Raw genomic sequence first — 23,140 nt, 5'->3', positions numbered from 1 at the left:
CACACCCAAAGCTGACCTGACATTATCACCATCTTCTACCAACTATACTGTGATGGTCTTTGTGTCTTTTAAAAATGTCCCTATCTAGATTATAGCACTACCATCTTGGTAATTAAGTTCAAAAAGAAGATAGTATCTATTATTTCTCCACTCAGAGATAGCCATTGTTAACATTTTAATCTATTTCTTTTCAGACTTTAAAATGAATATGTATAAGATATATTTTATGACATTTTTATCAATCTATACGTGAATCTTTTTACTCATTGTATCATAAGCATGTTCTCCTGTCATTGATCAAGCTATAACATGCTTCGAATGGCTACTCAGTACTCAATCATATTATTATGTCATTGTGCATTTCTTTATTGCTAGTGTTACAAATTGATGTTCATTTCTAATAAAGATGTAAGAAGATTTATTTTAAAATCTACCTCCTTCTTCATCTGTATGGTGCCCTATGTTCTAAATTTACTGATCAAGATACTAATTAGGGTATGCTAAGAAATTAGATTGGATTTTTCCATGGTTTTTTCCTCTGGAATTTGGACATTTGGAACCCAGTGCATGCTACAGAAATTAGTGTTTTATTTTTACCCTAGATGGGTTCATGGTTCAACAGACAAATGTAAAAGGCCAGATGTGGAGAAATTAAAGCAGAGAAACAGTGGTTAGCTGGAAAATGTTAGAGGAAGGAGGCAGAGCTAATGCTCATTTAGTCATAAAGAAGAAGAGAAGAGAATTCTGTGAAATGTGGCCCCAGCTTAGCTACATTACACACTGCCAAGATACCATATCTTTTTAATTTTATTTATTTATTTATTTATGGCTGTGCTGGGTCTTCGTTGCTGCGTGAGGGCTTTCTCTAGTTGTGGTGCACTGGCTTAACTGCCCGTTAGCATGGGGGATCTTCCCAGAGCAGGGATCGAATTCGTGTCCCCTGCTTTGGCAGGCAGATTCTTAACCACTGGACCACCAGACAAGTCCTGTATCTTTTCAACTAAGGAATTCTTTTATAGAGTTAACTCGGATGTATGTCTATTTGTCATTAATTTATTAATTTGTAACTGTTTTGTCATGTCCATTTGATGAGATACCCTTTCCAAAGGCAGGGAATGATAACTGCTTCATTTTTAGGTACCCAGCTAGCCAATTTTCAAGAAATTCTTTTGGTTAAGAGATTCAGCTTGTATAACTCATGAACTACTGATAAGCAGATCTTCATGGATTATAATATGCATATGAGGAAATTAGTTTCCCTGGTGGTTCAGTTGGTGAAGAATCTGCCTTCAACGTGGGAGAACTGGGTTTGATCCCTGGGCTGGAAAGATCCCCTGGAGGAGGGCATGGCAACCCACTCCAGTATTCTTGCCTGGAGAATCCCTATGGACAGAGGAGCCTGGCAGACTGCAGACCATGGGGTCACAAAGAGTCAGACATGCCAGAGCACATGGTACATGTGGAAAATAGTAGCAAAATTAGTTCTGGTGAAAGTGAATACCCTAAAACTCCACTGACATTAAAAAAAATATGTGGTAGAATGTTAAGATGGATTTTTTTCATGATGCCTGTTTTGGCTGAGAGGCAAAGGCCAAGAATAAGAAGTGCTTAGTAGCCTCACATTTTAAAGTGAAATATTGCACATTCAATGCAATGTTACCAAAAAGTAGCCCTAAATTTGTTTGGTGACCCTTTGGCCATCTCCATCCTCAAGAGTAGGCAAGTTTATGTCCATTGGAGGAGGGGGACGTACACCCTAGTCTCACATTTGAGAAAATCTAAAAGAACAGACTGGTTGACTGCCCTGTGTTTAGCAAAGTCAACAGAACAGTATCAGTTACATCCTGACAGGACAAGAAGATATGCAGGTATCCCATGGATCAGATGTGGATTTTTGCAGAAGGGCTTGGCTTGGGTTGTCAGGGACTCCCTGAGGGACACTTGCAGGATGAAGCAACCCCAATACATAGCATCAGTAAGCAGGCAATGGTGAGAGTCAATAGAGATGAACAAAGAGATGAATCATTTGTGGCAGAGGACAGTGGTTGTAGATGTCCAAAAGAGTGATATTCAAAGAATGACGAAAATATTGTGAGGGACAGATAGCTGGCATTCAAACGTCCAGCACAGTCTGATTTACAATCACCAGACTGCAGCTGCATTGATCGAGCAAGAGCCTTTTTGCTCTTGCCCTCTTACTCCTGCTACTCTGACTCTGAAGAAGACAGAGGCATCCTGGGGAGGTGGGGAAGGGAAGCAGGAAAATAAAAGGGAGAGATTTTGAAGTGGACACCACCCCTCCCACAGGAACTGGGGAATAGGAGAGATATTTAAAATTGGATGATAAATTGAAATTTTACTCTTAGATTGTTTCAGAATTTTTATTTTCTGAAAATGTGATGATGTTAAAGACTGAAAGTGTTAGTTGCTTTGTTGTGTCTGACTCTTTGCTACCCCACCAGGCTCTTCTGTCCATGGAATTCTCCAGACAAAAGTACTGGACCTTTCTGACTCAGGGATCAAACCCGGGTCTCTTGCATTGCAGGCAGATTCTTTGCTGTCTGAACCACCAAGGAAGCCCCTTTTAGGGACTGGGAGTGACTAATAAAGTTGTGAGATAGGCTTGCCCAAGGGCAGGAAAAATGAGTTGACACAGCACAAGTAAAGCTGTAGTGTTGAAAAAGAAAAAAAGTTATAGTTTAAAATTAAGAACAAAAGAACCTTTTAAAGTTGTTGCTTTACATTATGTGCTTCACATATTTGTTGAAGAATCAGAAAAGTTTATAGCCTTTCCCACCGTTGTTCACATTTCTGGAGTGCTCACGGCTATGTTACTTCTCAGCCCTTATGGTATGCTAATCAGAATATAAGCTAAAAGGTTTGTAGAACTATAAAAGGCAGAAGTAGGCAACTAGGATTTTATAACTGAAAGGGAGATACCTAATAAGAGGATGAGTGATTTAAGAAGGTGAGTGGAAGGGTCTGGAAGAAATGATGAGAAGCCATTCCACAACTACTGAGAGAAAAGAGGTTTGGAGAGGTCAAGAGAAGAGAAATAATACTGGCCTGTTAAAATGTGGGGTGAGATGATTTAAGGACTTTTATCCCAGGATATGGACCTCCCCAGTGGCTCAAGGGTAAAGAATCTGCCTACAATGCAGGAGACGTGGGTTTGATCCTTGGGTTGGGAAGATCCCCTGGAGGAGGGCGTGGCAACCCACTCCAGTATTATTGCCTGGAGAATTCCGTGGACAGAGGAGCCTGGGCTGACTACAGTCCATTGGGTCACACAGAGTCAGACACAACAGAAGCAACTGAGCACAGCACAGCACATATTAGGTTATGAACTGAATGTGTTTAATATTCTTAGAGTCTCTAGTACAAATGTGAATTGTATTCCCTTGCACTTTCAGTTGTCAAAGTAGGAAAATACATAAAAGTAAAAATGAGGTAATGAAAGTCACCTATAATTTCACAACCAGAAATAAACTATTTTCCTTTATAATGTTTCTTTCTAGATTTGTTTTTAAGACACATTTGATTTTCAAATGAAATATAATTACATTTTGCATACAAGTTTGTAGCCTGTCAGATGCTCAGTATTTAGGCTGCCCTATCACATAAAGATGATTATAAAAGGCCTCTGTCGTGTTTGGGTACCCCCTATAGAACCAGGGATTGTGATGAGCATCTTGGTTCCTCTGGCTAGCGATGCCACCTCCACTTTTGATTTCTCCATTTACGAAACTGGTTCCTTTTTACCTTCTCAACCCTTGGAACTGCTCTTTCTAGGCTTTCTCTACTCCAGCATTCTCATGGTACCAAAGTTAGAGAGGAGTGTGGATTAAGGAATAAAAGATGATGGGACTCTAGAAAAATGTTTGTGAATATTTAACTTCTGGGGAGTCTTTCCAATTTATTTGTCTGTGATATCATCTAATGCCTAGTAGTCTTTACAGAAATGAACCGTGGGAGGTGAGCTCAAGATTTTTGTGTTAAACTTTTATTTAAAATGAAAAATTGTAAGATGAGCAGAATCATCGAGCTTCTCCATGATTCTTTCACTCTTTTTATTCCCAACTCACAAATCTTGATTTGTACAAATGTATTCACTTTTGACTCATTAAAGCAATGCGAGTTCAAATATTGCTTTATTGTTTTTTTTTCCCTCCTAGGCAATAACTTTATTCTTCTTGGTGGGATTTATAGGAGAGTTTCAAGTTTTTTCAAGGTGAGAATTTTTTTGGATTGTGTGTGGAAATCATTAACAGTTGTTTCATTTATTTTGAGGAAACTGTGGTCTGATTTTTACATTGCAGTGTGAGCATGTTTTTCCCTCACACACTTTGTTTCTTTCCACATTTTCAGGAAAGACAATGATAGAATAAGCATGTTTTATTTTTATTCTTACTTTACTTTATTTTATTCACTGTGAGGAAGAAACCCGAAGATTAAAAACACCTCAAGATTTTCTGCGTTGTAAGCATTGTGAAAGAGTCAGCTCACCATTTTCCACGTGTATTTTATTATCTGAGTGGAATTATTTGAGCTCAACTTGCCCCTGTTGTACTTGGGTGTGTGCTTGAGAAAGTAGCCTCAATAAACAGGGGGAGCGTGTAGAACTAAGTTCTCATCCATTTAGCCGCTGCCAGATTCTGGTTTCCTACCTCTTATATGGTCATTTTACAGCTTATTGTCTCTCAGTTAAATTTCTGTATAACTCTTCATCATCCAGAATCACTTAAAGGCCGTAACACCTTCCTTCCATGTGTTCTCACTTATACCCCTCTTCTGGACCCTCTCTTATCTGTATTTCCACAACACATCGTAAAGTACACAATTCTGTTAGTAAATTTATCTAATTAGCTGTATTGTATTGTGATCATGGGGCTTCCCTGGTGGCTCTGTGGTAAAGAGTCCATCTGTCAAGGCAGGAGACCAGGGTTCGATCCCTGGGTTGGGGAGATTCCCTGGAGAAGGAAATGGCAACCCACTCGGGTATTCCTGACTGAGAAATCCCATGGACAGAGAAGCCTGGCAGGCTGTAGTCCATGAGGTGGCAAAGAGTGGGACATGGCTTAGCGACTGAGAATGTGCTGGTCATAGTCACGTTGTGATCATATTATTGTGTTCTAATTATTTGTTTGCACATCTATGTCTTCTTCGTTTCCTCCATCAATGATCAGTATACTATCTCATTTTAAAACATCGTCTATTTATTTATTTTATTTCTGTCTGCTCTGGGTCTTCGTTGCTGCACACAGGCTTCCTCTAGGGGTGAGCAGGAGCTACTCTTCGCTGGCGTGCTTGGTCTTCTCATTTTGGGGGCTTCTCTTGTTTCCGAGCACAGGCTCTAGGCCCTCGGACTTCAGTAGTTGCAACGCTCGGGCTCAGTGTTGTGGCTTGTGGGCTCAGTAGTTGCCTCTTGCAGGCTTAGTGGCTCAGAGGCAAATGGAATCTTCCCGGAGCAGCGGTGGAAGCTGCTTCTCCTGCATGGGCAGGTGGGTTCTTATCCACTGTCCCATCAGGGATGTCCTATCCTATCTCTTATGTCTATAGCTCTAGGGTCTAAATAGTGCCTGGAACATTCTAGATATCTTATAAATGATATTTAATAAACCTCTGAAAAAGTGAGCCCTTCCTATGTATTTTTAAATGTATTTTGAGATCCTTTTGGTGAAGCAAAAATTGCTTCACAATTTTTGACTGCTTTTGACTATTCTTGACTATTGTTTACGTCTTCTCTCTTACCTTTCTGTCGGCTTTATAATGGACAATTCAATACTATGGCAGTGCCTCCTCGCCAGTCAACTGCCAGTGGGGTTCCTATGCTCCTTGGTCAGAATGCAATGGTTGTACCAAGACTCAGGTAGGACCACGTGAAAACTTTGTATTTTTTATTCATATGCCAAAATAGCTTAGGTATGAACAAAATGACATTAACTCTTGAATGTTACTTTGTATGGTTTTTGAAAATGTAATTAGTAATTCTGAAGGGGAAAAGTGTGATTTATTTAATAATTAATATTGTGGTAAAATTTTTTTGCATTCTCATTTTTCTTGAAGAACTTTTCTAAATCTTACATTTGAGCCTAGAAATATACATGGGAGAGAAGCTAAAAGCTACTCACTTATTCTTTCATTATCAGAGAAATGGAATAGCTTGAAATGAAGTCAGTAAATAATCCAAAATTTCATATTTCTTGCATTCAACTTTTCAGTTGAAACAAACACTAAGAGTAGCGAAATCGTTGCTTAATTTTACCTAACAAATAGTGAACGACCATGAAAAGTCAAACATTTTTCACTGTTTTAAAGTTTAATACAAAAGTAATATAAATAAAAAACCTGACTTGACTTTTAGCTTATAGAGCACCTTTAAAATGTCTACTTTTTCCTTATTATAAATTATTCACTGGAGAGAACACAGAAGAGTATAAAGAAAATGCTACTCATAATTCTACCATTTAGAAGAAATCAATATACTAGTATTTTAGTATTTATTCTTTCTGTGTGCTAATGATTTTTAAAATAGGATCATTTGTTCATGATTTTGTATTCTACTATTTTAACTTAATATTATGCTATCAGTGTGCATTTTAACAGCTGTATTATATTCCATTATATGAATATACCAGTCTTCTTTATCCATTTTCTTATTGTTTGAGATTTAGTTTACTTACATATTTTGTAATTATGAATGAAACTTTAATGAACATTTTTGTATATAGATATGTCTTTTGTCTGATAATCATCTTAGGATAATTTAAAAAATATAATGCTGTTTCAAAGGTTCTGAACATTTGAATGACTAGATTTTTTTTTACTGAGACACAGTGACATATAACATTAATTTCAGGTATACAGCATGATTTGATATTCATAAAGCATTTTAAAAGTGGTTCAGTTTAGATAAAAATGTGTGTTTAAAAATCATTTAGAAGTACTAAAAGAACCATATTATAGAAGATAATTTATGTTTGGAAGCATCACCATTATCACAATTTTCAAGCATTTAGTTAGTATCTACATGAAGGGTATTTACAAAATAAATTACACAAGTGTTGAATTTGGCTTCTGGCAAATATAATAGATGACAATTCTGATTACAGGCAAACAGGTACATGAATAACAAGACAAAATTCAAACAAACACCAACCTCAGAAAACACTTTTAGAATTTAAAAACAAGTTAAGAAAGAACATTAAATAGAGGTGGATAGAAGGTACTTTTCATATGAGTAATTGTTTTGAGGGAAGGTCATCATGCTCAGATTATAAAAACAGAATTTTCATCCGGAAGGAGACAAGTGAAAATGAAAATGAGGTCATGGGATCAGAATTTGACAGGTGAGAACGAGACGCTGAGAGCAGCCAGCCATCAAGGTCACGCTGGTATCTGTGGAGAAGGAAAACATTGCTTACACACCAACACAATCTGTGCTCTGGAACTTCAGAAAAGCACACATTTCTAAGCCACATATAAGAGATGTCTTCTACTAAACACAGAAACTAAAAACTTAACTGAGAAAGTGTACTGAGCCATTCCTCACTCATTCCTCTATGACTTCTCTGCTTAGGTGCAATGAAATGTGCCAGAACCAGGCCCAGGCTGATGCAAACCTGCTCAAAGTTCAAATTATATGTAATCTCAATTTAGGATGAATGAATAGATGCAACCTTGGTTTATATATATATATAGTCTTCCCTGTCGGTCTTTGCTCAAGGTTTAAACTTTCTGGAATCTCAGATTTTGCCCATTTTTATTAATGGGTAAGATTAATAAATGGATAAGAGGCTTAAAAGATGTACCTTTGATTGCCTTTGGAGAGGAAAAGGATTTTGTAGATCTTTCTTTTTGTTTAAACACTAGATACATGTCTTCATATTGAATGAATGAAGTTTAGGATGAATTAGTTTTCACGCTTGGCTTAGTGATTTCCCCTAATTTTTTTTACCCCTACCCCCAGCAGGTGCATTTGATATATTTCTAATTTCACAGATCACTGATTTTGGATTTCTAGTGAAGTTTCAGTGTAGATGTACCTTCATCTGTAGACCACTTAGGGTTCTGTTTTGTAAATTTGACTCTCATGGTAGCCTATATCTCTCTCTGGACTGTTTTGCCTTCCTGAAGAAGGCTTAAGGTTCAGCTCAAATCAATTTCCACCACTTTTCTAAAGGTTTCCCTAACTCCACTTCATCTTAGCTCCTTTCTAGTACCCTTACTCTTCCTCCAGCCAAATTCACTTCACCTTTTCTAGTTAACCCTTGGTACATTGCTTTGGTGAAAAATGAATCATTCTGTATTGTGATCTATTTGCTTATAGTTCTATCCAGAATTCCTTCTTAAAGATTCACTATTTTTTTTTTCCACTCAACCCTAAGCATAATTATAAACTGGGAGTGCTCTAGAAATAATAACCCAAGTGTCACCAGACTCAAAGACAAGTGGGTTTCTGGATTCATTGATTTTGGACGTTTTACTTCTGTAGTACACCAGAAAAATTTTATGAATGTCATTTCTCCAAATGTATTCATTTATCTCAGATTTTATTTCTCAGATAAAGGAACCTGGAGATACTGGAGATGTGTTTGTTTTGTATTTAGACTCGCAGGCGGTCGATTGCTGTTTATGGACAGTATGGTGGCCATTCCTGTGTGGGAAGTGCTTTTGAAACACAACCATGTAAACCTACTCGAGGATGTCCCACAGAAGAAGGATGTGGAGAACGTTTCAGGTGTTTCTCAGGTATTTGCTTCTCATAGGCTCAGCATGCAGAGGGTGAATTCAGATGTTATTTGTTTAACTTGCTCAGTATATACCTGTTGAGTTCTATTGCACTTATATTAGCTGATACCAGTTTTCCTCCAAATCAGTTGGATTTTTATTGGCATATTATTTGCATATTCAGCTATCATTCTTTCAAATGCATGGGTGGCATCCGGTAATAAAGATGGGGATACTCTTTGAAAAGAAACATGGCTATTGACAGACCCGAACAGTTCTTGACATTGCATTTTTGGTTAAGATGTAGAAGGAGACTGGAATAAAGACTGAAGTCAGGCAAAAACAATATGACTGCCCAAATTATTTTTATGTTTACAAGAAAAACAACTCTAATTAGTTAATTAAGGAGTGATACAGGTCATCCCTATGCATAGGGGACTGAAACATAATTTTGGATTGGATATTATTTGACCTCTTGTCTTGGGCCTCCTAGGTGACACTAGTGATAAAGAACCCTCCTGCATCTCCTGCAGGATGTAGAGGAGACATGGGTTCAATCCCTGATTTGGAAAGATTCCCTGGAGGAGGGGGCATGGCAACCCACTCCAGTATTCTTGCCTGGAGAATCCCGTTGACAGAGGAGCCTGGTGGACTACGGTCCATAGAGTCACAGAGAGTTGGACACAACTGAAGCAACTTAGCAGGCATGCACTATGTTGCATTTGTGCAGACAGGTTAATTCAACAATTTTTAGCAAGCATATATTATTCTTGTTATGTTCAGATACAGAAATGAGGGTTACAGATGTAGAATGAAACAGCCTCTTCCCTCAAAATTCTTAGTTTTATGGGCAGAATAGGACATAAAAAATTCCTGTGTTAGAAGTGTTTCTCAACAATATCTCTCAAACTCCTATTTTAATTTCAAAACTCAAGTCAGACAATGCCTCCTTAGGGAAACCTTCCCTGAACATCCAACTAATAAAGCTACTTAACAAACTAGTTTCCATGTTTTCCATGTGAATTGTATCCTCTGTAATCTAAAGTATATGTTGCCCTGGGTGTCTCTTGGTAGACTGTGAATTCCTTGAAGATGTGGATTCTGTTTCTTTTGTTTTTTTCATCTGGAGTGTGTAGTACATAGTAGACACTCAACAAATGTTTGTTGCATTGGGTCAAATGACAGCATAGTGGGATGGGCTAACAGGACAGTTTTGTGCCATGCTTGCTATAAAGACACAGATGAAGGACATATATCATAGTTTGTGGGGGAGGGGTGGTTTTTGAGAGAAGATAATATATGATCTGATTTTTGAAGGACAAGTAGGCGAGAGGTAGAGAAACCCCTTTGAGGTTGAGAAAACTATCTGCAAAGTCAGTGAAGGTGGCCAAAAGATTGACCTTTGATTTATGTAAGTGATCCAGTATGACTAGGGCGTAAGCAACTGGTAAGAGAATGGCTGGAGATGATACTGGGGAGGGGGGCAGGGGCTAGATCATCTGGTATCTCTAGTGTTTCCTCTTGTGCTTCTGGTACTCTCAGCTTGTATCTATCATGACAGTTATACTGCTGAATTGCAATGATCTATCGTCACACTCTTTCCTATTAGATTGTAAAGTGTATGAAAAGCCTGGTGAATTCCTTTTTACTTGCATCCCAACACCTAAGAGTGTCTAGAACAAAGAAGATGCTAAATAAATGTTGAATTTTATTTTTTTTAATCCAGTCCCCATTTTCTCAAAGCATATATATTTAAAATATCAAGAAAGGCAGGACTTTGGCATCTTCGTCAGTGATTTCAGAAAAGAAATCAAAAGTTGAAGAGTAGGAAGTCACTCTGTCTTCCCAATGGTTGACCTTGTATGATTTTGGAGACCAAAATGCTTGATGGTTATGGATAAGAGCCTGGAATTTGAATTTGGGTTCTATTTTCAATTTTATTGTTCATGCAAGGTCAGAATCAATTTTGCATGTTGCAAAATGAGGACCAAAATAATCAGCACTCATTCCTTGGGCAGTGAGGATTTATCTTAAATTCACACTAGAGTATCAGTACTGTGTTGGGAGCCCAGGCTGAAACCTTTTGACCCCAGGTAGTGTTTTCCTTTTTTCCTCTTATATTTTTGTGTGGTGGATGGTCTTGTGTTCAGGTCAGTGCATCAGCAAATCTTTGGTTTGCAATGGGGATTCTGACTGTGAAGAGGATGGTGCTGATGAAGACAGATGCGAGGATGCAGAGAGCAGACCCGCCTGTGACGTTGTTAAACCTCCTCCCAACATAGAGCTTACTGGACGTGGGTAAGGTGCTGGGTGGCTTCCTGTATACATCTACGAGCTGTAGTTTTCATTTTGTTGGGTTTTATTCCGTGGCTTGGTAAATATAATAGCAAATCAACTAACAGTCAACCTTTGCTTAGAACTCTTTGCCACATCCTGAAACATTAAAAAAATTCCTACATATACACCTGTAAGTATGCGGTAAAGCACAGAAGGACCAGTTGTCCCTGGAGTGTCCTGGGTTTAACACTGAGAATCCTGCATCCAAGGAAACCCCTCAGACCTGGGGAAACCTGGCCAGTCAGTCACCCTATGGGAGAGGGAGATGGGGTGGAGAACTAATTCAATGATGTGGGGCTATTCGAGGGAAGTGAGAGAGCACAGAATGAGAGCAGCGGAAGAAAAGAGAAAGTGTGTTGGGATGAAAAGTAATTGTCTCAGCTAGCTGGGAACTTTCAAATGAAGTTAGAATGATCCTGTTTGCCTTTTCGAAAAGAATTCTGAAAAACTTTTAAAGGTCAGGCTCAAGTTACGGTTTCAAGGTTTTAAGATAATCTCTGAGACTGATAGATGTGAAATTTGTTAACAGAAAAGTGGTAAAATTACGCCAAAGAGTATACCAGTTAGCATGCTAAGGGGCCAATTAGTTGAAATTCATTTGTAGAGAGTTCTATCTCCTCAAGAGTAATCTTAATTGTATTGGTTTTATCTAAAGATGCAATTCAAAACCAACTGTTGCCATAGATACAAAAGAGCTGTGTGTTTCCTAAATCTGTTCTTAGGGCTAAAAAGATCTTGGGTTTCCCCATTTATTGGTGTTAGCCATTATACCAATCAAGGGGAGTTGGTAATGTATGGTATGCTTTAGGAGGCTTTTATTTGAGATTGCCCAGAGATGCTTAACTGTAATGTGTTTCAAGAATATCCAGAGTTCACTAATGATGCCTGCTGCAACAACTGCTTAACAGCCTTTTCTTCTTTCATTTTTTTTTTTTTTAACAGTTACAATGTGCTAACAGGCCAGTTTAGAAACCAAGTCCTCAATACCAAAAGTTTTGATGGTCAATGCAGAAAGGTGTATAGTGGGGATGGGAGAGATTTCTACAGACTGAGTGGAAATATCCTCTCCTACACATTCCAGGTACTTAATTATGGATTTAATTTCTTTCTAGTCTGTAAATTGTTGCCAGAGGTCATTATTTATGATATTGAGCTTTTCGATATTTTGTTGAGAGTTTACTTGTAGCCTTATATGCGATCAATTCTTATAAATGTCTTATATGAGCTTAAAAAGAATACATTTTCCTTTTAAAAATGTTTTATTTATTCATAAACATTTAAAACATTCTATACAGTTTCTAAAGGTTACTTTCCATTTACAGTTGTTAAAAAAAATACTGGCTCTATTCCTGGTTTTGCAATACGTCCTTGAGCCTATCTTACACCTCCTCCTAGTTTGTGCCCCCTCCTCTCCCCCTCCGGTTTTGCCCCCTCCCCCACCCCCTCCACTGGTAACCCTCAGTTTGTTGTCCTTATCTGTGAGTCTACTTCTTTCATGTTATATTCTCTAGTTTGTTAAGAACACATATTCTTTAACTCTGGGGTACAGGGCCATAATACTTTTAATTTGTGTCATTCGTGCTGAAATATCTATTGTCTCATTTTCGATTCCGTGCTCCCAGAACCTGATGGTCTGTTCCTGTGTGGGTGTTAAAACTCAAGACTCTGGTCATAACTGATTGTGATAATTTCCTAACCACTGCCAAGGTTAAAAATGCATTTATTTTTTATTTTTTTTACACAGATGTTCATAGCAGCTTTATTTGTGATAGCTAAAAACTGACAACAGTCCAATTATAGATCGAAAGTGAATAGATATTACATCCATACAATACAATACTACCCAGCAATGCAAAGGAATGAGCTACTCATATGCACTACAACATGGATGAATCGCAAGTTATGCTGAATTAAAGTAGCCCACAAGTACATACTGTATGATACCACTTATATAACATTACTTAAAAACGCAAAATAAGGAATTCTCTGGTGGTCCAGTGGTTGGGACTCCATGCTTTCACTGTGGAGGTTGAGGGGAGATCAGTCCTTGGTGGGGGAATTATCTTTAGCTGCAGGGAACTATCTTTAGCTCTGATACGGCAGATCCCAAATTCCTTCTGTATCTGCGGCCTCCATTTGGCCACCAGGGTAATGATGTCACCCAGTGGATTCTTTTCCACTGTTCGGAGTGCCAGGAGCATGTTCCCTGTAATATTCAGGATATCCTCTCCAAAACAGAGCACACGCTCCAGGATGTCACTAATGTAATAACTCCTGAAGACAAGTGGGTCAGGAAGCAGCACTATCACAATGGGGCCTCTGCTGGCCACAGAGTCTCCCCCTGGTGGCAGCAATTATGAAATATTTCATATGTACAGAAGTGTGTGAATAACATATAGTTGCAGTTTGGAGAAAACTAAAAAGATCAAACCAGTCAATACTAAAGGAAATCAATCTTGAATATTCATTGGAAGGACTGATGCTGAAGCTCAAATACTTTGGCCACCTGATGCAAGGAGCTGACTCATTGGAAAAGAACCTGATGCTGGGAAAGACTGAGGGCAGGAGGAGAAGGGGACAACAGAGGATGAAATGGTTGGATCACCGACTCAATGGACATGAGTTTGAGCAAACTCCAGGAGATAGTGAAGGACAGGAAAGTTTGGTGTGCTGCAGTCCATGGGGTTCCAAAGAGTTGGACATGATTTAGCAATTGGACAACAAAACAATTATACAAATAGGACTCATGTATGCCCAGCACCCACCTTAAGAAATAGAGTATTGCCAGTGACTTAAAGGCTTCTATCTACCCCTCTCTGTCGCATCCTCTCCACCTGTACAGACCGTGTAGCCACTATCTTACATTTTGTGTTGATATTAATCACTTCCTTGTTTTCCTGTATATGTTTATCCCATATGTTTTTGTCCTAAAGAAAAATTTGTGATTTAGTTTTGCTTATTCTTTGCCACTTACACAGATAAATCATATAGTATGTTTTCTTCTGTGAATCGTTCTTTCACTCAAGATTAGTTTTGAGATTTATTCATGCTGACATAGATGGCATTTTTACTAGTTTACTTTTTTATTTTTCCTTATGAAAATGCCTTGAAAGTTCTTGTGCGTGAGTTGTTCCATGCCAATGAGCTAGAGTTTCTCTAGGGCAAACACCTGGAACTCGAATGGCTGCCTTGTAGGTTATGTGCAGGTTATATTTTACTAAAGTTTCCAAATGGATATATATATATGGTCCATCTATACCCCACCAGCAGTGTGGAAGAGTGACCTGTGCTCCATATCATTGCCAGCATCTGTATTCCAGGCTTTTAAACTTCATTTATGGTCTTGAGGTCTCCTCTGCTTCTTGTGGGCTGTTTCTGTCATATACACTACCTAAATCTACTCAGACAGAAGCGTAATGGCTTTAGGGGAAATTCCTGAAGATTTAAAGGGAACATAGAGATTGTCTGCTGTAGCAATGCCAACTCATTCAACAAAAACAGTTTCGATCTTCCATCTTAAATTGTCTGTCCTTCCACAACCACAACAATAAGAAGTTTCTGGTCTCATCCTGTTTTAGCCTGTTTCTTGCTCTTCTCTTCCAAGGTTTCCTCTCTCATGCTTTTCCTTTCATCTTCCAAGAACTCAAAATTTTCCAGTTCAACCCTGCTTACTGATTACTCCCAAATTTGTAAAGCAAAACTATTAGAATGTTCAAAGGGAAGGGCCTTTAGTTTACCAAAATTAACCATCTTCAGAAAGCAGTTCTGATTATAAGGAGCAAACCCACAAACCTCCAACTTATAATGGAATTAAGTTACACTTAAAAATTATTGAATCATGAAAATGGAAAGTGGAACAGATCTGAAAAATGATCATGGCTACCAAGTTTTGAATACCTCTGGTGGCATCCATACTATTTTAAGAAATTTGTATAATTTTAATCACAATATCTTCACAATATCTGTGGAAGGTAAATAATATTTTACTGTTTTATATAAGTAGAAATCAAGGCTCAGAGGACTTCAGCTGACTTGCTCTAAGTCACTAAATTAATACGTGGTAAGGCTTAGGGCTCGGTTCCAGCGTGTCCCAGGTGGTGCTAGTGGTAAAGAATCGGCCTGCTAATGCAGGAGGTCTAAGGGACATGGGTTTGCTCCCTGGGTTGGGAAGATCCCCCGGAGGAGGGTATGGTAACCCACTTCAGTATTCTGGCTTGGAGAGTCCCTTGAACGGAGGAGACTGCCAGGCTCCAGTCCATAGGGTCGCACAGAGTTGGACATGGCTGAAGTGATTTAGCACACAGGCCAGTATGTCAGACTTCACAGCCCTTCATTTTTCTAGTATATTTTACTTTCCCTGTGCTGTGCTTAGTTGCTCTTTGTGACCTCATGGACTGTAGCCCATGTGGTTCCTCTGTCCTTGGGGATTCTCCAGGCAAGAATACTGGAGTGGGGTGCCATGCCCTCCTCCAGGGGATCTTTCCGACCCAGGGATCGAACCCAGGTCTCCCACACTGCAGATTCTTTACCATCTGAGCCACCAGGGAAGCCCAAGAATACTGGAGTGGGTAGCCTATCCATTCTCCAGAGGATCTTCCCGACCCAGGAATCGAACTGGGGTCTCCTGCATTGCAGGTATATTCTTTACCAGCTGATCTTCCAGGGAAGCCCATTTTACTCTCCCAATGTATTGTATTAAATGCTTTTTCAACTCTAGATTCTAACATGGTGAAAAACATGTAATTTATCCTTTGGCCTAAAGGGAGAATGTGAGGTAGGTATATGCACAGAGATTTTTCTCCTCTTATTCCTAGGGTAATGTGTTGATAATTCTTTCATTATTATAAGGGGGAGAAGTGTGTGTGTGTGTGTGCATGTGTGCACACGTGCGTGCGTGTATGTGTGTGTGTGTACATACACGTATAGAACAGAGGAAATAATGAGGGAGAGGACTTTTGACATGATTGGAAGGAAGACATGTTGAAGCCTGCTACTTCCGAAGAAGAAAAATAATTTAATAACAGCATAATCCTGCCATTCATTTTTCACAGCGTGGCTTGGTTTTTGGATTGACATCTGAAATGCCTTTCCAGTCACTGAATTTGAAGGAACGTTTGTCAGAGGTAGAGGGAAATTACAGCCTGTTAGTGAGTGAAGGGTAGAGATGTTTTGAGAATTCAGCCCGAGGGAAGTGAGGTGGGAGTAGCAGGCAGTGAGTCAGTCAGGCAAGTGCGAAACCCAGGTGCCAATATGGAGGTGGTCGATGTTCTCCTCAGTTCAGACAGACTGGGGGCCACTGCAGATTCAGCCCTCTTCAGGTAGAACATGACTTTTGGCTTGTTGGAACATAAACATTAGTGAATAAAAAGAAAACAGAATCGGTCAGTCTCTCTTCGACTCTCTGTTTTCGAAATCAGCTTGATAGCTTATCCAGGACAAACCCCGTTTCGTACCACGTAGGCCACTTACTTTGAAGCTATGCTTGTTCTCTGTTTGCTCATGTTTTTCCTGCTGCAAGGAAGCCTTTGAAATTCAAGCACATTTCTGCTCCCTGGTCACTTGGGCAGGTGCCACCCTGCTTAGTGCAGCTTGGAAGATGCTGAAAGACAGTCCTGTTTATTCTTAGCATGTAATGAGTTGCAGATGGGAGTGAGCAAAGATCAGGGTGGAGAAAATAACTTTTTGGATCCTCCTGTTTTGGTCTTGGATGTACTTCATAATATTAAAATTTTTACTGAAATATAACTGATTTGCAATGTTGTGTTAGTTTTTGGTGTATAGCAAAGTGAGTCTTTAAATATATATATGTATGTATATTCTTTTCAGATTCTTTTCCATTATAGTTTATTACAAAATATTGAATATAGTTATCTGTGCTATGCAGTTGGACTTTGATGGTTATCTATTTTAATATTTAGTAGCTGACATCTGCTAATCCCCAGTTAATTTACCATCCCTCTCCTTACCCTTTGTAGCTATAAGTTTGTTTTCTATGTCTGTGAGTCCGTTCCTATCTTGTAAACAAGTTCATTTGTGTCAGTTTTTTAGATTCCACATATAAGTGATATGTGATATTTGTCTTTGATTTACTTCACTTTGTTATTTAGAGATCAGATATGTCTGTCAAATTAATAGCAAAAACATATTCTAAAGGAAATTTTAACTAATGCTTAGTTATCTGATCCTCTGCATCCTCTGAAGGTATGAGTCTAGTTGTCCAAGATTTCAAAATCTACTTTGTTAACAAAAAAATAATTTGAATAATGATAAAAATAGCTCACATATATTAAGAGCCCTCTGTATACTAAGCACTGCTTCAAGTGCTTTAAATGTACCTTTATTTTTCTTTATAATAACCTAAGTAAGTAGGTAGTATCATCTACTATTTTAGGAGATGACAGCTATAGGGTGTGAAGGCCAGAAGTGTGACTTTGGAGTCACTGTAGTGCCTTTTACTTTGGCAGGATTAGAGTGTGTGTGTCTGTGCGCTAAGTCACTTCAGTCGTGTCCAATTCTTTGCGACCCCATGGACTGTAGTCTGCTAGGCTCCTCTATTCATGGGCTTCTCCAGGCAAGAATACCGCAGTGGGTTGCCATGCCTTCCTCCAGGGGATCTTCCCGACCCAGGGATCTAACCTGTGTCTCTTATGTCTCCTGTACTGGCAGGCAAGTTCTCTATCACTAGCATCACCTGGGAAGCCCCAGAATATGTGTAAGTGTTAATAGAAACGAGCCAGTAGAGAAAGAAAACTTGAAGCTGTAAGACAGGGAGTTATCGATTTAATTGGTCCTTTGGAGAGGTGGGAACGAATGCGATATAGAAAGAAGTCAGAGAAATTAGCCTTAGATAGGAAGAGGAACACATGTGCAGAAAGGAAGTGAGGGTGTTCATAAGGTTTTAGATTTGTTAGCCAGAAGTACGAGAAGTCTCTTGTCTGACAGAGGGAATATTTGTAAAGAAAGAGATTAAGGTTATCTTCTAAGAGTGAAAGAAATGGCTGTAAGGGTCAGGGGTTGAGATGGGTGCAGAACTTTTGAAACTGATACTGTAGGGAATGGGAGGAAGAATTGGCTAGAGATTTAGGATTGCTGGCATGTACTGAGGGTTCCCCTGAAATTAGACATCATGAATGAACTTATCATAACACCAGCTGATAGTTGTGTGATTTTTCTGTAGTAGTGCTAAGCTGCTTGGCTGTGAGGACTGAACTAGAGTTGAGTTTTTGCTTGGCAAATACTGTGGCAGGACATACCTAGACAAGGCTCATTGGCAAGAGTTAGGTTCATTGGCATGAGAATGGTTGAAGTCATGAACCATGAAGCTTACCCACAACAGGAAGGAAGTGAAAAAATGAAGGTGCTGATAGGGAAAGAGAAGGGAAAGTAACTTGCAGAGCTTCTTTCTATGAAGTTGAATAATAAGCTCTGGCAATAGTAGAATGAGAGTTAAAAGAGTAAAAAAGTCAGAGTGTAGGATGTTTGAATTGTGATTTCAGAGGAAGACTCAGTCTGGGGGAATTCAGGATCTTAGCCAGAATGAAGAGGGTATTAATTGAAGCAAATTTAAGATCACACTACCTGGAGAAAAGATTCCTGTGGCAATGTGGAGAGTTCACAGGAGTGAGGAGATGCTGAATTCATGTTCTGAAGAGGCTTATGTGCATAAATCACGAATCAAGTATTTGAATTGTGCATTTGAAGATAAGAAAAAAATAGAGTTTTGTTTTTTTTTTTTTGCTTTGACAGGAAGGTAGATAACTTTTCTTTCTTAAGAAAGGAAAAACTAACTTCTGTGTCTATCCAAGACCAAATATGACTGAGACACTATCTAATGACTCTAGAAATCTCTAATACATTTTTAATACTGTCCTTTTTGAGACTTGCCTGGAGGTCCAGTTGTTAAGACTCTGAGTGCTTCCACTGCAGGGCCTCAGGTTCCATCCCTGGCCAGGGAACTAAGCTCTCACACGCCAATTCCAATGGTGCAGCCAAAAGCAATAATGTCCTCTTTGTAGTCAAGGATAATAGTGTAGCCTTCATTTTGACTTGAGCTGAATTTTTGCACTTGAATTTTAAGCAAGTCAATTGCATAACATATTGAAAATAATGCTGAAATAAAAGGTATAGCTAAATCCATTTTTTCTTCTCTCCTGGCATGTTTTTAGAAGGCATGCCTAATTTTTAACATGAGTAGTGACAAAAGTATTATAATATTTCCTGGCATTCTGCTGTTGAATTTCTTTCTAGTCTTTTTTTTTTTTTTTGGACTGAGCATATACTTGCATATTTATAATTAATAGGATATCTAAATATCACATTTATACTTGCTTTTTCATTTAACATGAATAGTTTGTCCTCACAAGCATCATTTACGATGGCTGCATAATATTGTACTTTATTTTTTAGCTTTATTTTAAAAATGTATCATGAAAAGTGAAAGTGAAGTAGCTTAGTCATTTCTCACTCTTTGCAACCCCATGGACTGTAGCCTGCCAGACTCCTCCATCCATGGGATTTTCCAGGCAAGAGTACTGGAGTGGGTTGCTGTTTCCTTCTCCAAAAAATGTATCATATTCATCGTTTAAGTTTTCTATGCATTTTTTATACCTTGATTTTAAATACAGAGGTATATAAACATATAATAAAAGACAAATACTTGTGAAAGGAGAGTTATTGGTTTGAATATTCATACAGAACAGACTGAGAGTCATATTGCATGTTTTGTTTTATTCTCCTGGTGACTCACATTTTGAGCAAGTTAGTTGCCTATGATTTAAAAAAGTAAAGTTTTTTTTATGAAGATTTAGATATATATATATATTTATTTTCCTGAAACATCAGATATCTATCAATGCTAGAACTTATAGTAACATACAAGCTGTCTGATGGGTTTGAATGTTTAGACCCTCTTAGATGGGATGTATGCTCACTTCTTCATTACCCTACCTTCCACTGGATGCTTCCAACATTTATATTACTTTACAGCTCTCATTTTGACACTTAATCTAGGACAAAATAAAGGATAAAGAAATGATAGTTTTCTCCATGAATGCTGGAGCTGTCACTTCTCAGCCACATGTGACTATCCTGTTGTCTGTTTTAAAATTCTTCTGGGATGGCTTTTTCTTCTACCATCTAGCAAAGGAAAGACAATTCCAATCCTAGCATTTATTTAAGTCTAACAGAGTTAGAAATTTAAATCCACTACGGATCATATAGAACATTTCAGAAACAAAGCCCCAGAGATCTAACTAGTTCATATCACCTGTTTGCATCTCTGTGTCCCTCTATTGGATGAAAAGTCAAGAGCCAGCTGCTTTGTAGGTCTCCGTTAGTGTAACTCTGGTAATTTGCTCACTTTTGGGCTAAATGCTGGCATTAAAGGAAGATGCAAGCTGTTAGTGCACAAACATATTTTGTGAATCCCATGGGATTGCTGTTAGTAGTACTATGTCTCCTGCTTGACAAAGAGTAATTCTAATAATGCACTAATTGTTATAATATGGACTAAGTAATTATTATAATGAACTCTATTCTTTACAGTCATATAGGCCTGGTCTTAGAATCACGGTTGTTTTACATTAATGAAGAGCTTTGTCTTTTGGAGAAGATCATGCGAAGAAAGTGTCCATGATAAGGGGTCCATGATGAAAGATTCTTGGTTCCATCTAAGGCCTTAATTTGATCATAGCAAAATTTTCATTTTTTTTATGGTACATATTTAAGGTGTGGTGGTTGTAGTTTAGTCACTAAGTCATGTCTGACTTTTACAACCCCAGGAATTGTAGCCTGCCAGGCTCCTCTGTCCATGAAATTTCCTAGGCCAGAGTACTAGAGTGGATTGTCATTTCCTTCTCCAGGGGATCTTCCCAATTCAGGGATCAAACCCAGATCTCCTGCATTGCAGGAAAATCCTTTAGCCTCTGTGCCACAGGGAAGCCATGACAAGTTATTCTTGGTTACATCTAAGACCTTAATTTGCTCATAGCAAATATTTCCATTTTGTTTATAGGTGAAAATAAATAATGATTTTAATCATGAATTTTACAATAGTACCTGGGCTTATGTAAAAGATACATCAACAGAACATTCATCATCTAGTCAAGGACGTATCCTCTTTTTTCATTCCTCATCTTCTTCATATGGTTACTCTTCAAATACGAATATACTCGTTAAGAAAAAGGTTAGTGTGAAATATTCATTAACTTTTCTATATTTTGCTGGTTTAAATATTTCTAACATTAACAAAAGTGTATTTACCAAAATAATCAGCCATCATTTTTTAATTAGGGCATAGTACCTTCTTCAAAGAAATAATCCAATATACTTCTTTAAGATGTATAGCTTTTGTCTTGTTAATTCTCTTTCATATTGTATTTATTTACATTTTTTATTTTCTCATTATTTGTTCTTATTTAAAAATCTAAAAAATACTTATAACCTTAAAATCTTCTAGTTAAAACTAGCATAAATTTCTAATTCATGATTACTGATGGTACTATAGGTGCTATTTACAATTTCAAAAATCCAATAAAGAGGTGCTTTTGAAACACTAATACTAGAGTTTTTTAAAGAAGGTGTATTACAATAAAAGATGTTAAAATACCTTATTACTTTGGAGAGACAAACATTTTCATCTGAGGAGTTAAAAGACTTAACTTTAGATATTCTGTTGTTTTGAGACACTAAGACTTTCATCACGGGCAACTTGAACAGTTGAGATGAATTGTACTAATTGATACATACTTAGTGCTGAAGGATTTTTCAGGCTGATTATCATTCATAATATGCACAATTCATCTCATTCTTAAAGTCAGTAACTGGATAACTAAATCACATAAGCAAGGTATAAAGGAATATAGATATTGTTTGTTTTATGACTAAGTGGAAATACGAGTGTAAAAACATTTATCATATCCATATTATATTATTCATAGAAGTGAGAATTTAGTGTAAGTTAACTCTGTCTTGGATATCATGAAAAGATGCCTAGGAAGGGTTTAAAAGATCTCATTATTTAGTGGCTTACCCTGCAAATACCCCAGTATGAAAGACAAATTAGACGGTCACCCTACTGATAAGTCATTGTCAAGATGTGAACTCTAGGGACATTATATCCCTATTTGTGAGATTATTTAGTAGTTAATGATGCTGATTCCTTTTTGCTAGTTGAGGAGGGCATAACAATTTTGTCTTGGGGTTTTAAAAGTTAGCTATAATACAAGTTATGAAGTCATCACTCAGATGTTATTCTTGTTTGAGATTCCAAAAATTCCTTAGATTGCTTCAAGTGGGTGAGCTCAGAGGAGACCTCATTATGCATCAAAGACAAAAATTCATAAAGCCTGCATTAATGTAGGTGACTGTTGATGGAGACATTGGACTAGAAACTATTTCTGTTGCCTTTTAATCTTCAATCTAAAATGCCTTTTACTCTTTCTTCTTCCTATAGAGTTATCAATTGTTGGTTCTTCAGAACACTGTTGAAGTGGCTCAGTTTATCAATAACAATCCGGAATTTTTACAACTGGCTGAGTCATTCTGGAAGGAACTCTCTTACCTTCCCTCTCTGTATGACTACAGCGCCTACCGAAGATTGATTGACCAGTATGGGACACATTATCTTCAGTCTGGGTCCTTAGGAGGAGAATACAAAGTTTTCTTTCATATGGACTCAGAAAAAGTCAAAAAATTTGGTAGAGTATTAAAAACATTGCTATATATAAGCATTGCAAGGATTTTAATGGGGGAATAACTTGTAGTTAACATAAACTTTAGAGCTTTAAAATAGAAGAAATAGTGGTTAAATTGCAAAGGAATCCAAAATTGTGAGTCCGTTATACTCTACACAAAATCTTCCAGGCCTTAAGAAAAAGCTTGCTTACTCTTTTGGTTAGTATCCTGAAATGAGAGTTAAGTCATTATCATTGTTGTTATCTCTAGAGGATGTTGATTGGATTTTTATAATACTTTTTGATCTCCCCATTTCTCAGATTAAGTAATATTCCTTGAGGAAAACTGATGAGGATTTTACTAATATTGCAGAAATCAAGATGTTTCAATGAAGTATTTT

General features: G+C 37.9%; 1 protein-coding gene across 1 annotated transcript in view; it reads left to right on the top strand.

The window, feature by feature from the left end:
• Nucleotides 1-23,140, top strand: part of C7 (complement C7) — a 57,266-nt gene that overhangs the window by 1,773 nt on the left and 32,353 nt on the right. The window contains exons 2-8 of the mRNA XM_004017017.6: nucleotides 4,176-4,231; nucleotides 5,794-5,869; nucleotides 8,610-8,751; nucleotides 10,881-11,028; nucleotides 12,010-12,148; nucleotides 21,080-21,250; nucleotides 22,520-22,763. Of these exons, the coding sequence (XP_004017066.2) occupies nucleotides 4,176-4,231; nucleotides 5,794-5,869; nucleotides 8,610-8,751; nucleotides 10,881-11,028; nucleotides 12,010-12,148; nucleotides 21,080-21,250; nucleotides 22,520-22,763 (976 nt within the window). The remainder of the gene's footprint in view (nucleotides 1-4,175; nucleotides 4,232-5,793; nucleotides 5,870-8,609; nucleotides 8,752-10,880; nucleotides 11,029-12,009; nucleotides 12,149-21,079; nucleotides 21,251-22,519; nucleotides 22,764-23,140) is intronic.

Source organism: Ovis aries, chromosome 16 (genome assembly GCF_016772045.2).
Source record: "Ovis aries strain OAR_USU_Benz2616 breed Rambouillet chromosome 16, ARS-UI_Ramb_v3.0, whole genome shotgun sequence".
Lineage (NCBI taxonomy): Eukaryota > Metazoa > Chordata > Mammalia > Artiodactyla > Bovidae > Ovis > Ovis aries.
The sequence above is the reverse complement of the archived record's forward strand: the minus strand, read 5'-3'. Positions and strand labels throughout refer to the sequence as shown.